General features: G+C 39.9%; 1 protein-coding gene across 1 annotated transcript; it reads left to right on the top strand.

Moving 5' to 3' along the window:
• The first annotated feature begins 4,506 nt into the window (after positions 1-4,506).
• LOC101830309 lies at positions 4,507-14,340 on the top strand. The gene is made up of 3 exons (XM_005087754.2): positions 4,507-4,594; positions 11,707-11,817; positions 13,566-14,340. Exons 2-3 carry the CDS (start codon positions 11,789-11,791, stop codon positions 14,236-14,238), a joined length of 702 nt encoding a protein of 233 aa, XP_005087811.1. The 5' UTR covers positions 4,507-4,594; positions 11,707-11,788; the 3' UTR covers positions 14,239-14,340.
• The last annotated feature ends 6,787 nt before the right edge of the window (positions 14,341-21,127 follow it).

Below are 21,127 nucleotides of genomic sequence, written 5' to 3'. Positions count from 1 at the left end.
TGTTTTGGAGACTTGCTTCTTGAGTTCTTTGTAAATTTTGGAGATCAACCCTCTGTCAGATGTGGGATTAGTGAATATTTTTTCCCATTCTGTGGGCTGCCTTTTTGTCTTGCTGACTGTGTCCTTTGCCTTACAGAAGCTTCTCAGTTTCAGTAGGTCCCATTTATTAATTGTTGATCTCACTGTCTGTGCTACTGGTGTTATGTTCAGGAAGCTGCCTCCTGTACCAATTCTTTCAAGGGTACCACCCACTTTCTCTTCTAAGAGGTTCAGTGTGGCTGGATTTATGTTGAGGTCTTTGATCCATTTGGACTTAAGTTTTGTGCATGGCGATAAACATGGATCGATCCGCATTTTTCTACATGCCAGTCTCCAATTATGCCAGCACCATTTGTTGAAGATGCTTTCTTTATTCCATTGTATATTTTTAGCTTCTTTGTCAAAGATCAGATGTTCGTACGTGTGTGGGTTAATACCCGGATTTTCAATTCGATTCCATTGGTCTGCCTGTCTATTTTTGTGCCAATACCAAGCTGTTTTCAGGACTATAGCTCTATAATAGAGCTTGAGGTCAGGGATAGTGATGCCTCCGGACGTTGCCTTGTTGAACAGGGTTGTTTTGGCTATCCTGGGTCTTTTGTTTTTCCATACAAAATTGATTATTGTTCTTTCAAGGTCTGTGAAGAATTGTGCTGGGATTTTAATGGGGATAGCATTGAATCTGTAGATTGCTTTTGGCAGGATTGCCATTTTTACTACATTGATCCTACCTGTGTTTTTTTATTGTCTCCATGGCTGCTTTCAATCCTTGCATTGTATGAATTGTTTGCTGTAATTTTTGCTTCGTGTTTTCCTCCCTTTCTTCCATTTGTTGGAATTTTTGGTTTGTTTTTTCTTATATTTCTTGCATTTTTGGTTTGTTTTCCTTCCATTTTTATTTTTTTTATATTTTTTAATTAATATTTTTTTATTTTCCATTTTAAATTTAGATAAGAAACAAGGTTGCTTCACAAGTCAGTACGAGGTCCCTCTCCCTTTCCCTCCCCTCCTCCCATGCCCTCCCCCCCATCCCCCCCGTTATCCCCTCATTCCCCCAGGGAGGGTGAGGCCCTCCATGGGGGTGTCCATAGTCTGTCATTTCTTCCATTTTTAAAGGGATTTTTCTCACATCCTCTTTGAGAGCCTCTATCATTTTTCATGAAGGTGTTTTTAAGGTCATTCCCTTCTGCTCCATCCACGTTGGAGTGTTCAGGTCGTACTGGTGTAGAATCTCTAGACTCTGGTGGTGTCATATTAGTTTTTCTGTTGCTGAGTGTGTTCTTATATTGCCTTTTCCCAATGACTTCTTCCAGTGGGTGTAGAAAGAGTCTCTTCCTCTCCTGGTGGATAGGCGAACAGGGTTCCCTTTTGGTGGGTGCAAGGAAATCCAATATTCTCTCTCCTGTGCTCTCTGTCCTCTGCCCCAAGTGTGGGCAGAAGTGGAGCAGCTCTCTCTCAGGCTCCTGGTTGGTTGGTCATCCACCTGGGGTAGGGGAGTCAATCTGGTGCAGTCCCCAAGCCAGGGGATCTGAGAGAGGGCGAGCCTGCTCAACTCTGCCCTCTGCCCTGGGTTTGGACAGAAGTGGAGCAGCTCTCTCTGAAGGTTCCTAGCCACTTCAAATTGTCTGAAAGTCATTTCATAGAGAAAAGAAACTTATGCCATCAACAAAATTACTCAGTCTTTATTAGTAATATTTTTTTTCAAAAAATTGTAATTTAAATTAGAAAAAGGCTTGCTTCACATCACAATCCAAGGTCCTTCTCCTCCCCTCTGCTCCTGCCTCCCACAAACCCCCCAACCTACAATCCAATCCCCACTCCGTTCCCCAGGGAGGGTGACATACTCCATGGTGGATCTCCAGAGTCTGTCATTTCATCCAGTGCAGGGCCTAGGCCCTCCGCCAAGAGTCCAGGCTGAGAGAACATCCCTCATTGTGGAATGGACACTCAAAGTCTATTTGTATACCATGGATAAATACTACTCAAGGCCTCATAGATATGTAGGCCTCCTCATTGACACCCACATTCAGGGGGGCCTGCGTCAGTCCTATGCTTTCCACATAGCCATCAATCTGGGGTCCCAGAGCTCCCCCTTGTTCAGATTAATACTTTTTGTGGGTTAAACCTGTTCATTCTTAACTCCTTTGCTCATTTGTTCTCCCTTTCTGTCACTGGATTCCAGGAGTTCAGTTCAGTGTTTAGCTGTGAGTGTCTGCTTCTGCTTCTGTCAGTCTCTGTATGAAGGTTCTGTTTGCCAAACTCCCTGGCAGTGGGATTGTAGGGTGGCACTCCCCTGATTCATGTCTAAAATCCATATATGAATGTGTATATACCATGATTGTCTTTTTGTGACTTGGTTACCTCATGCAGGATGGTTTCTTCTAGTGCCATTCATTTGCCTGCAAATTTCAAGATTCCATTGTTTTTGTTCTGCTGGATAGTACACCATTTTGTAAATTTAGCACATTTTCTCTATTGATTCTTCACTTGAGGGGCATCTAGGTTGCTTCAAATTTCTAGCTATTACAAATAATGCTGCTATGAACAGTGGAACAGACATATTTGTTGTATGAATGTCCAATTTTGAGTATATGCCTAAGAATAGAATTGCTGGGTCTTGTGGTAGACTGATTCCCATTTTCCTGCGGAATCTCCATACTGATTTCCAAAATGGCTGTACCATTTGTCACTCCCACTAGCAGTGGAAGAGTGATACCCTTTCTCCACATTCTCTCCAGCATAAACTGTCAATGGAGTTTTTGATTTTAGCCATTCTGACAGGAGTAAGATGGTATTTCAAAGTTGTTTTGATTTGCATTTCCTGGATGCTAAAGATGTTGAGCAATTTCACAAGTGTCTCTCAGCAATTTTAGACTTCTCTACTGAGAAATCTCTATTCAGTTCTTAGACCACATTTTAGTTGGATCCTTTGGTGTTTTGGAGATTTGATTCTTGAGTTCTTTGTAAATTTTGGAGATCAGCCCTCTGTCAGATGTTGGGTTAGTGAATATCTTTTCCCATTCTGTGGACTGCTTTTTTGTCTTGCTGACTGTGTCCTTTGCCTTACAGAAGCTTCTCAGTTTCAGGAAGTCCCATTTATTAATTGTTGATCTCACTGTCTGTGCTACTGGTGTTCAGGAAGCTGTCTCCTGCACCAGTTCATTCAAGGGTACCTCCCATTTTTCTCTTCAATCAGGTTCAGTGTGGCTGGATTTATGTTGAGGTCTTTGATCCATTTGGACTTAAGTTTTGTACTTGGCGATAGATATGGCTCTATTTGCAGTCTTCTACATGCCAATATCCAGCTATGCCAGCACCATTTGTTGAAGATGCTTTTTTCCATTGTATAATTTTAGCTTCTTTGTCAAAAACCAAGTGTTCATACGTGTGTGGGTTAGTATCAGGGTTTTCACATTTTATTTTATTGGTCTACCTGTCTATTTTTGTGCCAATACCAAGCTGTTTTTTAGGACTATAGCTGTATAAGAGAGCTTGAAGTCAGGGATGGTGATGTTGTTGCTTTGTTCAACAGGGTTGTTTTGGCTATCCTGGGTCTTTCGCTTTTCAATATATAGTTGAGAATTGTTCTTTCAAGGTCTGTGAAGAATTGTGCTGGGATTTTAATGGGGATTGCATTGAATCTGTTTATTGCTGTTGGCAAGATTGCCAATTTTACTATATTGATCCTACCTTTCCTAGAGCATTGGTGATCATTCCATTTTCTTGTGTCTTATATAATTTCTGTCTTTAATGACTCAAAGTTCTTGTGATATAGGTCTGTCACTTCTTTGATTAGTGTTACCCCAAGTTATATTGTGTTGTTTGGGGCAATTGTAAAGGGTGATGTTTCTGATTTCTTTCTCAGCCCTTTTATTTTCTGTATATAGTAGGGCTATTGATTTTTTTGAGTTGATCTTGCATCCTACCACTTTGATGAAGGTGTTTACCAGGTGTTAGGGTTCCCTGATAGAGTTTTTTTGGGTCACTTTTGTAAATAGTGAAAGTTTGACCTCTTTCTTTCCAATTTGTATCTCTTTGATCTCCTTTTTGGTCTTAGTGCTCTAGCTAGAACTTCGAGTACAATGTTGAAGAGGTATGGGGAGAGGGGACAGCCTTATTTTGTTCCTGATTTTAGAGGAAATGCCTAGAGTTTCTCTCCATTCTGATGCTGGCTGCTGGATATATATATATATATATATATATATATATATATATATATATATATATTTCTTCATTATTTAAGCAGGTACTTACTTTAATGATGGTGTACTTTGCTATAGAGAAGATTGTCAGCTTCATGAAGTCCCATTCCTTAGTTATTGCTCTTAGTGCCTGTTTTGTTAATGCTGTTCTTTCCATAAGATTCCTTTCTTATGCCAATGATTTCAAGCCTATTCCCCATTTTCTCTTCAATCAGATTCACATCAACTGGTCTTATGTTGATCTATTTACTCTATTTGCAGTTGAGATTTGAGAAGAGAGATAAACATGAATCTATTTGCTCTATTCTGTATGCAGCCCTCCTGAATGGCCAGTACCATTGAATGAGGACACGGTAAATATTTGGCCTATTATGAAAAATCTGGAATCTGTAGTTATTTGAACTTATGTCTGGATTTTGATTTTCATTCCATTGTTCAATATACCTGTTTTTATGTGAATACCATGCTGTTTATTATTATTATTATCTCTCTGAGTTACAAGTTTAAATCTGGGATGCTGTTGATAACTCCATTAGTTTGTTTATTTTTCAGGAGTACCTTTCAGTTATCCTGGGGTTTTTTGTTTGTTTATGCATTTATTTTACATTCTGATTGCAGCTTCCCCTCCCTGCTCTCGCTCATTCCCTGCCTCCCACACCAACTCATGAAACCTCCCTTAATCCACTCCTCTGTTTCTGTCCAGAATGGGGCAGGCTTCTCATGGAAAATAGCAAAGCATGATATATCAAGTTGCAGTAAGAGTAAACATGTCCCCTTGTATTAAGGCTGGTCAAGTCAATCCATTATGAGGAATAGATTTCAAAGAGCTGGCCAAAGCATTTGGGCCAGCATCTGCTCCCATTTTTAGGAGTCCCACAAGTAGACCAATGCTTTGGAACTGTCTTGTGTATATAGACAGCTTAGGTCAGTCCCATGAAAGATCCCCATTTGTTGGTTCAGACTCTTAATTCCAATTTGCCAGGTTAGTTGTTTCTGTGAATTTTATTGTGCTGACCTTAACCCCTCAGTTTCCTACGATGCTTTCTCTGTATTTTCAGCAGAATCTCCCAAGTTCAGCCTAATGTTTAGCTGTGGGTGTCTGCTTCTTTTTCCATCAGTTACTGAATAAATGCTCTCTGATGACAATTGAAGTCTGATCACAGGAGATGGCCAGTTCAGGTTCCATATCCACTATTCTAGGATATGTAGTTGGGATAATTCCTGTAAATTTGTTGGAATTTCCCTTGCATCAGTTTTTTATGTGACCCCAATAAGTGCTCCCTCTTTTTTCAGTCATATTTTCAGTTACTCTTCCCCTACACCCACACACAAGCCAATCCCTCAATTTCTCATACTCACCAGGAGATCTCTTCTATTTTCCCTGCTTTGAGCCCTCCTTGTTACCTACCCTCTTTGAGTCTGTGGATGTAGTGTGGTTACCCCTTATGCTTTAGATAATATTTACTTATGATTGAGTACGTACTGTATTTGTCTTTCTGAGTCTGTGTTACCTCACTCAAGATGATTTTTTTCTAGCTTGTCCCATTTGCTTCAAATTCCCTGATGTCATTGTTTTTAACAGCTGAGTAATACTACATTGAATAAATTTGCCACTATTGTCTTTATCCATTCTTCAGTTGAAGAGCATCTAGGCTGTTTCCAGTTTCTGGCTATTACAATTAAAGCTGCTATGAACATAGCTGAGCAAGTGTTCTTTTGGTATGGTTAAACATCCTTTCGGTATATTCCCAAGAGTGATATAGCTGAGTCTTGAGAGAGTCTGATTTCTAATTTTCTGAGAAACTGCCATACTGATATCCAAAGTGGTTGTACATGTTTGCAATCCCACCAGCAATGGAAGAGTGTCCCCTTGATCTATATCCTCTCCAGCATAAACTGTCACTTGTATTTTCGATCTTAGTCATTATGAACAGGTATAAGATGGAATCTCAGAGCTGTTTTGGTTTGCATGCCCCTTATGACTAAGGATGTTGAACTTTTCTTTAACTGTTTCCCTTCCATTTGTGATTCTTCTCTGTTTAGTCTGTACCCCATTTTTAATTGGATTATTAGGTTATTTTATGTCTAGTTACTTGAGTTATTTGTATATTTTGGAGTATGACCCTGTGACCGATGTGGGGTTGGTGAAAATCTTTTCTATTTCTGAAGTTGTTTGGATTATTGACAGAGTCCTTTGAAGCTTTTCTGTTTCATCAGGTCTCACACCAGAAAAATCCAAGGAATGAGAAACACACACACACACACACACACACATACACACACACACACACAGAGAGAGAGAGAGAGAGAGAGAGAGAGAGAGAGAGAGAGAGATAATACCACCAAGAGCAACAAGTAACAGGAGTTAATAGTCAATGTACTCAAATCAACAATAAAATTACACAGGGTAATGGAACAGATATGAAAATAAGACCCATCCTTCTGCTGCACACAAGAAACACCTACCATAAGATACCACATACCAAAATTAAATCAAGACCAGCTAATTAGGCCTATTACCCCTAAGGCAATGGAAGAAGTCATTGAAAATCTCCAAACCACAAAAACAAAATGATAAAAAATAGACATTACCTCAGAGTAAACGGTTAGAAAAAGACTTTCCCATAAAACAGATCTAAGGAACAAGTTGCTGGAGCTATTGAAATATCTACCAAAATAGACCCAAACCAAAATTAATCTAAAGAGATGGAGAAGTACATTTCATATTCATCAAAGGACAAATCCACCAAGAGGATGTCTCATTTCTGAACATTTATGCCCCCCATAAAAGGGCACATACATTTGTAAAAGAAACATTACTAATCCTTAAATCACCTACCTATCCCCACACATTATTAGTGGGAGACCTCAGTACCACACTCTCACCAATGGACATGTCTGTTCATATAGAAACTAAACAGAGAAATAAAGGAACTAGCTGATGTAATGACTCAAATGGACCTAACATATATCTACAGAACATTTCACCCAAACAGCACCTCATGGAATCTTGTCCAAAATTGACTACATGCTTGGTCACAAAGCAAGTCTCAAAAGATACAAAAACACTGGAATAATCACCTGTATCTTAGCAGATCACAATGGAATATACTAGAAGTTCAACAACAATACAATGTACAGAAAGTCTTTTAACCCATTGAAACTGAAAAATTCTCAGCTGAATTACCACTGGGTCAAGGAAGAAATTAGAAAGAATTTAAAGACTTTCTATAATTCAATGAAAATGAAGGTGCAACATCTTCAAACTTATGAGATACAATGAAAGCAATATTAAGAAAATAGTTCATGGCACCGCATACCTTCTTAAAGAAATTGGCGAAGTCTCATACTAGCAATGTAACAGTACACATTGAAACTCTAGAAGAAAAAGAAGTAAACCCAAGCAAGAGTAGCAGAAAGCAAGAAAACTGTCTAAGGGCTGAAAACCAGTATTTATTCCTAGTGCACTAATGGAGTTTGGGAGCCCCTTCCTCTAAGCAGTGCTATTCTCTCAGCCTAAATATATGGAGGAGGGCCTAAGCCCCACCCCAGTTGATGTGGCAGACTCTGATGATCACACATGGAAGGCTTCACTCTACCTAGGGAGTAGACAGGAAGTGTAATGGGGGAAGGGGTTTGGTGGGAAGTATGGGAGGATGGGGAGGAAGAGGAAACTGGGATTGATATATAAAATAAGATTGTTTCTAATTTAAATAAAAATATCAAACTGAAAAAACCATATTATCTGTAATAAAATATACTTAATGCTAAATAATAAACACATGTAACTATGTATACTAAATATACCTTGACTTCTCTCTGTATATCACCTTGATCTCATTTAGTTGTCCTGTTGTTCTAGCTAAGACTTAAAATAGTATGTTGAATAGGCATGAAGAGAATAGACATCCTTATCTTCCTGATTTTAATGGATATGCTTTGAGGGTTTTTCCCATTTAGGCCATTGTTAGCTGTGAACTTAAAGTAAATTGCCTTTATTATGTTGAGGTATATCCCTTCCATTGTTAGTTTCTTCAGGACATATATATGAAACTGTCTCTTCATCTCTGTGATTAAGCCAACATGATCATGACAGATAATATTTTTGCTGTGTCCCCAACAAGAGGGTCAACACTACTGTGCTGCTCAGATAGGGCGCCAGGCCTGCTCTCCTGTGTTCTGCAACTTGTGAGGGGCAGGGCTAGTTCTGTCACTCTTTTGAACCCAGTGCCATCTCTCTCACCTGCCACAACTTGAGTAATCTTTGCCTTGCACATGTCACCACATGGTAGATGGAGGGATAGGGTCAGCTCTCCTCTCACATCCTCAGAGTTAACTCAACTATGTCTAGCTCCAGTGTGCTGTCTAGGTGAATTTTATGATCATGGTGAGGGATGGTATTATCTTTCCTGAGTGCCTGGTCCAACTCTCCCCTGAGGGGCAGGGCCATCTCTCCTGCTGCAGTATCCAGTGAAGGGCAGGGCCAGGTATACTAGGGCCAGAGAATGGTGGGACTGGCTCAGAGCAACCCTCAGATTTACAAACACATGTTTCCTATGATCCCCTGTACTAACATGGGTAACAGACGTCATCACAGACCCCAGCTTCAGCAGGATCATGGACACAGACATGGCCCTTGGAAGAAGCTTAGGTCTGGATGTCACCATGCCCCTGGTGGCAACACCAGTCACCAGATCAGGATGGCCCTAGTGGCCGCATGACCCTTGGATACTAACCCAGTCTCAGGTGCGTGGCCATACGGTGGGCATCTTCAGAACCTGTGGTGGTAACAAATGTCATGGTCATCACCCTAGATCCCAGCCACTGCATGGCCACAGATCCAGATATGGCCTTTGGCAGCAGCACAGGCCCAGATATCTCCACAGCCACAGATAGCATCACAGGCTAAACAGATTAGTATGACTCCAGCAGCTACATAGCCCTTGGATACGGAGGTGGTCTCAGGTGGATAACTGGTCCTAAGTCATACATAGACCATTGGTGGTAACAGGAGCCGTGGATTTGAACTCAGTCCCTGGCTGCAGTATGGCCACAGATCCAGACATATCCCTCAGCAGTATCTCTGGCCCAGGTGATACCATGGCCTCGGATGAGAGAGAGTCCACTCTGATCACCATGACCCTGGTAGCAGCATGGCCCTCAGACACCACAGTTTAAGGCCTAGACCCTGGGCATCTCTGGGGCTGTTGGTATCAATATGGGTGACAGACATCAATAAGACCCAACACCCTGTGCATATTCCCAACAGAAGCCATAGACACTAATACAGACCCTTGCTACTGCAGGGTCATTGACCCAGAAATGGTCCTGGGCAGCAGCTCAGACCCAGATGTCACTATAGCCCCAGGTGGTAGAACAGGTTATTTAGATCAGCATGATTCCTGTGGTAGCATAGCCCTCGAACTCCATCATTGCCTCAGAATGCATCCCAGACCATAGGCCTCTGCACAGCCCCCAGTGGTGACATGATGAACATACATCAATACAGTTCCTTTGGTTGCTTCAAGGCCTTGGACCAAGGCTTGTCCCTTGGCAATAGTTCAGGCCTGGAGACCAACTTGGCCTCAGGTGATAAGCAGATGATTCATGTCAACATGTACCTCATCACCCTCACCTTTTCTGATCTGCCTCTCTCTCATTCTTCCATTTTCTCACCCTGTACTTGCTCACCATAATGGTCCCCAGAGACCTGGCAGGTTCCTAGTTGAGTCATAGGTGGCACTTGTTTGAGTCATTCATGGCTATACACAAGGCATGGCACAGAAATGTTATTATTCATCTCTCACATGCCTAGGCTTAGAAACCATGAGTTTGGTATGATGGTGACCAATTGTCCAGTGCCAAACACTTGGGTAGTACTGAGTGTCTCCTGGTTGGTTGTACCCAACCCATATTATTTTGATTTTTGAACTATACTTTAATTACCTTTCTTACCTCCAAACCCTTCCAAAGACCTCTTACCTTCAAATTCCCAGTCTCTTTGTCTCTGTTTGTTATTGGGTCTCAGGGTAAACTACTACTTTTATTTTGATAAAGGAGAATTGAAATAAAATGTCTCCTATAGAAATATTGTTATACTAATGGATGACTTCCTCTCTCAAATCACATCATATGAACTTGCTCTTTCAGTAGATGATAATTAATAGCGAGATTCACAAATGGACAATGTGCATATAGTGAGAGACTTTGTCCTAAGTGAAATTTCCTCATCAAGGCCCTCTCCTTGTTACATAGAATCTGTACAGAAGGGGAAGAGGAAAGATTGTATGAGCCAGAAGTGGTGGATGACACAGAAGAAACAGTGTCTTCTAGGCACAACATGACTGATACAACATAGTATCTTAGTGAGACTGTGATAGCAAATACTAGAACTATACAGGTTCAAACAGGAAGTATGCCAGCACTATAGCAGGGTAATACATATAAAGAACCATGGATAACCTGGATAACCAAGAAGTTATTTGCAACTGACAACAGCTGAAAAAATAAAATCAGTGTTTTTAAATGTAATATCACTGTATATATCCACTACATACCTAGGTAAGTAATGAGGCAACATGAAAGAGATGTCAATTTATTTTATTTCTTAATCTTTGTTTTGTATTGTTCTGCTTTTATACATTTTAACTTATTAAAATTCTTAGTTTTAAGAGTTAGCCATGAGAAAATGCACATGCATTTGTTTATGTAGGTAGGGTAAAATCTCAAAAAAGATGGCAAAGGGGAAAATCATGATCAGATTCTAGTGTATGAGGAATGTTTTTAAATTAAAAATGAAATAAATGAATTATTCCCTTAAACAGTCACATATTAGGGTGACATTTACTACTCTGGTCCTTTAAGACTCTATGTCATGACACTGGTTTATTGCTCATAATCTGTCATTTATCTCTGGTGGCCATGGAAACATGAGAATTTCTAGAGTTACTACTTACCTCACACTTGGCTGTCACTAACATTTGGGCTTCATAGATGAAACAAACGGGCAAGTATTTTGTGTTATCTATACAATTTTATTAATCACATTCCACTTCACAGGACAAGGAATTAAAAAGGGCCACTGACATATGTTTCAGCTACTAGTTTACATCATTTCCATGTGAGTAAATGCAGCTGAATATGATAAGTGTTGGGAATCCATGGGTGCCAATGAGGACTCTGGAGTTTGCACAGGCCATTGTACCTGTGAAATTTCTTTAAGTGGAGTATGTGAATTAGCCTCTTTCTTTTGTTTTCCTATTTAGAAAATGGGGATATTGATTGTGTGGATATAGTTGGAAGTACAGGAACATCAGATGGACTAATACCCCTGAAGTGTATAAATGAGGCTCTAGTGTAGCAAAAAAGTGGAGAGGAATTGGTCGGTTTGTGTTAACCAGGGGTTGGTTGGAGACACACCATTGTATGCTAAAATATATGTCTGACAGAACTTCTTTTGCTGAAGGTGATTCACCTCTTATGTGACTCCCGGTCTGATCAACATTTTCTGTTATTTGGAAGATACTTATGATCTTGGCATCTCCACAATGGATTTCTTCACCCTTGATAAACAAAGGTACAAACTTGAAATGAGATATATGGAGGGCTTGAAATTGGTCATTATGAAACACACACATCTCTTCTATAGGATTCAAACATGGGTAGGACAGCATTCTCTACGCTGATTCCTGTTGTGCTTCAAAATGCACCATTCCTTTAGTTCACTGCTCAGATGTGACTTGGTGAGCATGAGGTTGTGGGGAGGAAGTATTCAAGCCACCATCAGTTGAAAACCCATGTTGCTGATGTAACATTTGAAGTATTCAACAACTGTCTTCTCTAAGTTAAGAAGCAAATTCCACATAAACTGTGAGTGGGAAAGTGGCTATCTTGTAAGAAGGGTTTCCATGCAAGGAGATCCAGTTTATTGACCCCTAACAACTTCTGCATGGACAGTGGAAATGGCATTATCCTCGCGTCTGCTGTATACAAAGCATAGCCTCCTTCCTATCTTCTCAAGTACTCTGTGGCATCCCTCAGGGCATAGGTTTTTGTGAGTATTAACACTAAATCCAACTATTTGAAATGAGAAGTGATTTAAATAAGCTGGCACACAAGTAAATATAGAGACTTAGTTTTGTACTACAGAAGATTAGTTGTTCACACAAATAGGATACTAATATGCAAAGAATATAAAAGTTGGTTTTCTGAAAATCCACATTTGTGTAAGTTATGGGCCAATGATGGAAATACCATGAATCCTTGTGTTTTAAATAAAGATTTAGAATTTTTGGCACTGAGGAATAGAATCAGGGTCTCCAACATATTCAGCAATTGTTTTTCCACTGAGACATTTGTTTATCCCTAATATCTATATATTTTAAAAGTCATTCTAATCATTACTAAAGTATAAAAGATGTATGGCTTTAAAAAACTTGCCACCTTTCAGAAAAATATAAAAACAAGACATTCTATATTACAAGATTTTACTACCTTTTGGGTGTATATATTTGTTTTTGGTTTTTATAAGACAGGGTTTCTCTGTATTGTTTTGGAGGCTATCGGTCCAGCCCAGCCTCGAACTCACAGAGATCAGCCTGCCTCTGCCTCCTGAGTGCTGGGATTAAAGGCGTGCGCCACCACTGCCCGGCTTTGGGTGTATATTTTATGGCACATTCTCATTGTATCCCTCTCTCTCTCTCTCTCTCTCTCTCTCTCTCTCTCTCTCTCTCTCTCTGTGTGTGTGTGTGTGTTTTGTATGCTTGTGCACATACACACAAAAACATATGCCTCATGTATGGAGTGTGGACATGCATGGGTATAACATGAAGATCGTTGTTCATTTTGCTTGTTCTATTTGCAATAGTCATACAAAAGTTCACTACACTAATTTAGAAATGATATTTGAGAATGTTTCAGATTGTATCTCATTTAAATTATTTATCATATTTATATATTCAAAACATAGCTAAATAAGCATTACTTTACATGATATTGCAAACTATTTTTCTCTGCTAATTACAAGCATTAAAATTCTTACTTAACAAAAGATACATTTCAGCAATTAACAGATAAAGTGAAATTGTTAACCAAAACCTCTCATAGAGTGAACTTCTGACATAGTCATGGAGATTAGTGCTTCTTATACACTTTTCTGTAGAATGTTACACTCCAATAAATGGACTACTTAAATGCAGCTATGTGAATAGCAGGGACAAGGTATGAGAACTTAGTGCTTTGTAAATTATCACTGTTTTGGTTTTGGTTTTCAACCTTTTCTTGTGTTCCTGGCTTAACTGTATGCATGTTCAATCTCTTCTTCAGATTTGCCAATGGAAAGGAGTGCATCTTCAAACTGACTGCCTTCTTTAGCAGCCTATCAGCTTTCGTGTTCGAAATAGTCATTGCAAACAGCCAAAGCTGGCGCCTCTGGGGATTCGATGATAACATTGTGAAGTTTGTGTCCTTTGGACTCTGGGAAGCTCATTACTCTCAAGAGTTTAATGTCTCAGGGACCATAACCAAGATGCTGGTGCACACTCCTATTGATTCCACCTGGAGCATTTCACCTGAATTTCTATATGCTCAGAATCTGATGGTTGGGACCATTTTGATGAATCCTATAGTACTGGTTTGCAGTGCAATGGCCATTAAGATCAGCTACATGAAACACCCATATGTTGAGCTTCAGATATATTGCTACAAGGTCTGTGCCTTAGTTTTGTGTGTTAGTGGCCTCTTCACATTTGTTTCTGTGAGCTGGAACCACATGGTAGATCTGTATGGCCAAACCACTCTTGACTTTCCACCTGACTTTCCTGTTAAAAAAGAAGCCTTGATAAACAAATACTTTACTGTTGTGTTCCCATTTGGGGTCCTGACAGCTACCATGTCACTCTTTGGTGTGATCAACTATCTCTCTGAGATAAGCAATTTGAAACTACAGAGTCAGTTGAAGGCCAAGTGTGCTTCCAAATTTACCAAACAAGAGGTCTGAAGTGAGGGCTCCTGCATTTGCAACATCTGTCAGAATGTTCCTTGAAGGAATTTCATATTTACACACAAAACACATGTAGTCATCAACTCATTCTGAATAAAGCCTCCACTTGGTTCTCTGGGTGTGTCTAAATTACTTCCTCTTCTATGTCTAATATTTTCCCATCTCTAAATGTGTTTTCATCCTAAACTCTGAAGGTGATTTAGTAGTTTGAATGTAATTGGCCCCCATAATCTCATGAGGAGTGGCACTATTAGGAGATGTGTCTTTGTTGGAGTGGGTTTGGTCTTATCAGAGGAATGTGTTACTGTGGGGGTCGGTTTTGAAGTTTCCTATATTAAAGATACTGTCCAACATGTCAATTAACTTCCTGTTGCCTGCAAGATGTAGCTCTCTCAGCCATAGTAGTACCTCTGCCTGCACACCACCATGCTCCCCATAATGGTGATAAGGGAATGAACCTCTGAAATTCCAAGCAAGTCACCACAATTAAATGCTTTCTTTATAAGATTTGTCATAGTCTGGTTTGGAAGACCTGGCTCCACTAGCCAGTGTCTAGGTGAGCTGGGTGTGTTACTTACCTGATGGGGTGGTCGTAACTACTCCCATCCTGGGCCTCGGTTTGACCCATCATAATAGTTGCCACATCTTTGACCTTCCAAAGTGCGTGAAGGGACTGACCCTGCATAAAGATAATGACAGAATCTCCATGATTAGTGGCAGCAATAGTATATCCAAGAGGACTTTCACTGATGGCCCCATCATGATGATGTATCAGAAACAAAACACCTTCAACCAGACCAATAACACATTGCAATGAATATTTTACAGCTGGAGCTAAGTGGGCAAAAGAGGCACACTGCATGACACACCACAGTTCCAAATGGCACTAGGATAAATGAAGAGGTTTCTGAAAGATGGAAGAGTAAGGTGGGGTTTTGGTTATTTTATTTTTTTTTTTTTAGAGTTTTTTTTTAAATTTTATTTTCCAGTTTAAATTTAGATAAGAATCAAGGTTGCTTCACAAGTCAGTTCCAGGTCCCTCTCCCATTCCCTCCCTTCCTCCCGTGCTCTCCCCTCCCCCCCCCGTTATCCTCTCATTTCTCCAGGGAGGGTGAGGCCCTCCATGGGGGTGTCCATAGTGTGTCATTTCATATAGGGCAGGGCCTAGACCCTTTCCCAAGAGTTCTGGGTGAGAGTGCACCTCACATTGTTCTATTGGAGTCCAAAGTCCGTGTGTATACTTGGGATGGGTACTGATCTGCTGCCCAAGGCTCAATAGATTCCCTAGGCCTCCTCACTGACACCCAGATTCAGGGGGTCTTGATCAGTCCCATGCTGGCTTCCCAGGCTAATGCCTGGGATTCAAGAGTTAACCTTTGTCTGGTCAGCTGTTTCTGGGGGTTAAACCAGCCCAGTCTTAATCCCTTTGATCATCAGTCCTCCCTCTCTGTTACTGGCTTTCTTGAGTTCAGCTCAGTACTTAACCAAGGGAGTCTGCCTCTTCTTCGATCAGCCACTAAATAAAGTTTCTGTTTCCCAGACTCTCTGGCCATAGGATTGTAGGCTGGCACTCCCCAGATCTATGTCTAAAATCCATATATGAGAGAGTACATGCCATGTTTCTCTTTTTGTGACTGGGTTACCTCACTCAGGATGGTTTCTTCTAGTGTCATCCATTTGCCTGCGAATCTCATGATTCCATTATTTTTTTCTGCTGAATAGTACTCCATTGTGTAGATGTACCACATTTTCTCTATCCACTCTTCAGGTGAGGGACATCTAGGTTGCTTCCAAGTTCTGGCAATTACAAATAAAGCTGCTATGAACGTAGTGGAACAGACCTCTTTGTTGTATGAATGGGCATCTTTTGGATATATGCCTAAGAGTGGAGTTGCTGGGTCTTGTGGTAGGTTTATTCCCATTTTTCTGAGGGATCTCCACACTGATTTCCAAAGTGGCTGAACCAGTTGGCACTCCCACCAGCAATGGAGGAGTGTCCCCCCTGTCACCACATCCTCTCCAGCATAAATTGTCATTGGTGTTTTTGATTTTAGCCATTCTGACAGGGGTGAGATGGTATCTGAGAGTTGTTTTGATTTGCATTTCCCGGATGGCTAACGATGTTGAGCACTTTCTCAAGTGCCTCTCAGCCATTTTAGACTCCTCTATTGAAAACTCTCTATTTAGTTCTGCAGCCCACTTTTTAATAGGGTCCTTTGGTGTTTTGTAGACTTGCTTCTTGAGTTCTTTGTAAATTTTGGAGATCAACCCTCTGTCAGATGTGGGATTAGTGAATATTTGTTCCCATTCTGTGGGCTGCCTTTTTGTCTTGCTGACTGTGTCCTTTGCCTTACAGAAGCTTCTCAGTTTCAGTAGGTCCCATTTATTAATTGTTGATCTTACTGCCTGTGCTACTGGTGTTATGTTCAGGAAGCTGTCTCCTGTACCAATTCGTTCAAGGGTACCGCCCACTTTCTCTTCTAAGAGGTTCAGTGTGGCTGGATTTATGTTGAGGTCTTTGATCCATTTGGACTTAAGTTTTGTGCATGGCGATAGACATGGATCGATCTGCCTTCTTCTACATGCCAGTCTCCAATTATGCCAGCACCATTTGTTGAAGATGCTTTCTTTATTCCATTGTATATTTTTAGCTTCTTTGTCAAAGATCAGATGTTCGTACGTGTGTGGGTTAATACCCAGGTTTTCAATTCGATTCCATTGGTCTACCTGTCTATTTTTGTGCCAATACCAAGCTGTTTTCAGGACTATAGCTCTATAATAGAGCTTGAGGTCAGGGATGGAGATGCCTCCGGACGTTTCCTTGTTGAACAGGGATGTTTTGGCTATCCTGGGTCTTTTGTTTTTCCATACAAAATTGATTATTGTTCTTTCAAGGTCTGTGAAGAACTGGGGTTATTTTATTTTGTTTTTAATTAATTTGGGGGCATACTGCAGGGGTGAGGGGCAGGTGTGGAAAGACTTGGAGGTAAGCAGAATTATGGTGCATGGTATGAAATTCCCAAAGAATTAAAAGACTATTATGTTTCAAAGAAACGAAAAAGAGTTACCATGGTCATGGTGAATCTTCACAGCAAAGAAAACTCTAGATAACAGAAAAGTTTGTACCAAAGAATTAGTTATTGCTGTGATAATCCTGATCATGTGTTTGCTTGGAGAAATTTGGACTTTGGTATTTTGGGTTATGAAAGCAATGGAATGCTTTAAGCACTGATTAATGGGCCATACTTGTAGGAGTATAAAAGTGCTAAGTACTATTTGAACTGTCATGGGCTCACTCAAGAGATTTAGGGGAGAACTCTAGTATGTTGCCTAGAGATAATTCTTGTGAGATTTTGGTAAAGAAAGTGGTTGGCTTTTGCCCTTTTCTGAATGGTCTGTCTGAAGTAGAGAGTTTTGGATTAATTCCACTGGAAAAAGAAATCATAACAGCCTAGACTCAATTGTGTGGATATTGCTGGTAGCTCTAGTGAAGATTTACAATGAAAAGGAGCAAACTAAGCATAGTAAGCTACAAAACATAAATTTTGAGGAGGAAAAGAGCATCAAGAAATTGAATTGAGTTAAATCCTGTGTTCCAGGAGATAAATAATTAAGAAATACAATAAAGGCAACAGTGACTTCAGGGAAAGATCCAACCTAGCAAAGTTTCCAACTTGTGGAAAGAAACTAAAACTAAAACAAAACAAAACATTAAAGCTTATCACCAACACTGGGAAGCAGAGGCTGGCTGATCTCTCAGTTTCAGGCCAGCCTTGTCTACAGAGCAAGTTTCACAACAGCCAACCTTAGGCAGTGAAAGACAGACAGTTGATGATTATGCACTTGAATTAGGGGAACATGTTGCATCCCCAGGAAGTAGCCGAATTTGGCAACTTTGACCAATTGGTTCTGACTTTAGAGTTATGGATAGGAGAAAGGAGTTATGGAATAAAGTCTCTGAGGCCAGGAATATATCCGAGTGTCCCTGAATGGAGGCTTAGTAAAGAGGCTCTTTTGTGAGGTTGTGAAGATGTAGCCTGTATTGACTTGGAAAACTCAAAACATTAGAGATGCCAGATTTATGGGATACCTTCGAAGGAGAGCTGCTAACAGGGAGTAGAACCAGCCCAAGATACGGAATTGTATTGCAATTAAAAAGCCGAACAGAATTGGAGATCTGAAGAGCATTTTGACATCAGACATGGAGATGCAGTGTTTAGAGTTATCTCAGGTAAATTTTTATCTTTTGGTCTAGTATTTCCTTGTTATGCTCCCTTCCCTGCATTTTGAAATGATTATATGCTGCAATCCAACCACGGCCTGGGTTCAGGTCCTGAGATGGGAAAAGGATGTCTATGAGAAGAAATAAAATGAGCAATCACCAGATGAGTTTCACACAAGTGGCCTGCCCCACATAGCTCTAACTTTCTTTATTTATTCATCTAAAACAAACAAATTTTTTCATACCAACAAAGAAGATTTTCCCATCCTCCAATGTTAACCTCTAGAAAAAACAAATATATCAAATACGTTTTTTAATCAAATTTTACATCAAAACATCTTTAAACCTCAAACAACACCTACTTTGCTAGCTTGGCAAAATTTAGAGCCAGGTAGACCCTATCTTACCAAAACTAAAAGGTGATTGATATAGGCACACATTTCCAAGAACAGTCTCATTCTTGTTCAAAACATGTTTACAGAAATAGGATGATCTGCCTCTGATTCTCTCAGCACAGAATCAGGACAGCTTCCATGTGTCTGAGTTGACAAGAAACCTGAGAAGCATGCACTCCCAAATAATTTGGGTGGAAAATATTTGAGGAAAAATTGGTGTTTCCCAGAATTATCAATTCTGTCAAATGCATGATTGAAATAATGACACTTTAAAAGCTAAGAGAGTCATCAATATTATGAGAGAGAAGAGAGCATGCAGGCTATGTGGTCCCTGCAGTATTATGTGCTGTCCTAAGTTTCACTGGTCTTTGCTGAGTGAGACTGTCCCCATGGGCTTTTGCCACATCTGGAGACCTGTTGGACAAGCACTCATATACTGGTCTGAAACTATGCTGTATACTAGGCAGTGGCTATCTCCTTTTATTATATTTATGAAAATTACACAGACATTTCCATTGTGCTCTCATTGAAAGAGTGGTATAGAAATCGTAGGAAAGATTATGCAAACTTGTTTTGTTTGTATTCCCTTTTGAATCAATGCATTCAGAATCACATTAACTGGAGGCCAAACATAATGACCTACTAACCAATCCAACTAATAAAAAACATGCCACTTTTAATCCTTTATCCCCTTGCAACAAAGGTTATTAGTGAAAAAGAAATCAATGTCATGTCTATAATTATCAATATACTTTGACAATCCCAAGATTTTTCAGTTTTCCAGTTTCTTTTGCTACTCAAAGGTTTTCAACTGCCAGAACATGGGCAATAATAAATCAACTTACATACTTCTAACATCAAAGGTACAAAGTAAATATTACCAATGTAAAAGGTAGGAAGGGGAAATAGCAGGGAAAGAGGAGATATAAAAATACCTAAACCCATGAGGGTAAACTCTCAATCCATCAGATCCCCATAACTGTCTTCTAGTGATATAAGGCAGTCATTCTGGCTGAGAGGATGTCCTGGTCTTCCAACAATGTTGTCTGGATCAAGCATTATCTTTCTTTAGTTGTTTATACTACACACATGCAAATTTCTCATGTTTCTGGAATCCCCACTATCCTGGATACCCACTGCACCATGGGCTTCTTCTGTACATATTCATTGGAGTCTGTCTAACTACTTTGCAGGAACTTTAGCTCTGATACATTACCTGGAAATGTCATTCGAAGTTCTATTACCCTATAATATTGGTTCTTGTTTTTCGAAATTTAGTACCCTATGGATCATGCTACCAAGTTCTTTTTTATGAATTTTAATTTAATTCAGTTGTGATCAAGTGACAAACACAAAATTATACATAATTACAGACACAGAAAGGACCTGTAGACTTAGGACGGAGTAAAGAAGGACCAAGTAACTTCTAGAATCCCAAACTAAAATAATACTATAGTTCATTTTTAGTACATATTCACAAATTCATATATATTTTATAGTCTGTTGTAAAGGGAATCCTTTTCATTGTGAGAAGCCTTCCCACCAGCCTGGTTCAGGAGCCACATCATTCCCAAATAAACACACAGGAGGCTATATTAATTATAAAGCTGTCGGCCTTGCTTGTTTTTTACTGGCTAGCTCTGACTTAAGTAATTACCCCATAATTGTTAATCTAAGTATGTCTCTTACCAGAGACGTTTCCGGGCTTCCTACCCCATGGTGTTACATCTTGACTCTCTTGTGTTTTTCCTTCCCAGACTCCTCCTGGACTCCTAGTCCCACCTATCTAGATTCCTATAGGCCAGCAGTGCTTTATTGACATATACATAGGACTTCCCCCCAACATCTCCTCTTTTCTGTTTAAACAAAAAGAAAGGTCTTAACTTTAACATAGTTAAATTATATATGAAAGAACAGTTATCAAGTAAGAACATAGTTACAATATTTTGTCTATCAACATTTAGCAACATTTAAAGAAAATATCATCTATCTCATTCTTGTGAGTCCAAAGTCCTATATGTAGCTTATCTTTTATCATAACTAAGGAAAACTATAATTATAACTATCTGTCTTTAACTCTATCAAAGACCTCAGAAGGATAATATGTAAACACTAGAACTGACAGAGACATCTTGCTTCCTGGACAGTCACCTGGAGTTCCTCTGTAATGATGGGGCATCCATCTTCAGCCCATAAGGCCACAATGTGTCTGGAAGTCTTCTCAGCAAAGCAGGAAATTTCAAACTGTCCATCTGCCTTGGGTAGTAGA

This window comes from Mesocricetus auratus, unplaced genomic scaffold (genome assembly GCF_017639785.1).
Source record: "Mesocricetus auratus isolate SY011 unplaced genomic scaffold, BCM_Maur_2.0 Super-Scaffold_100003, whole genome shotgun sequence".
NCBI classification, from domain to species: domain Eukaryota; kingdom Metazoa; phylum Chordata; class Mammalia; order Rodentia; family Cricetidae; genus Mesocricetus; species Mesocricetus auratus.
The sequence above is the reverse complement of the archived record's forward strand: the minus strand, read 5'-3'. Positions and strand labels throughout refer to the sequence as shown.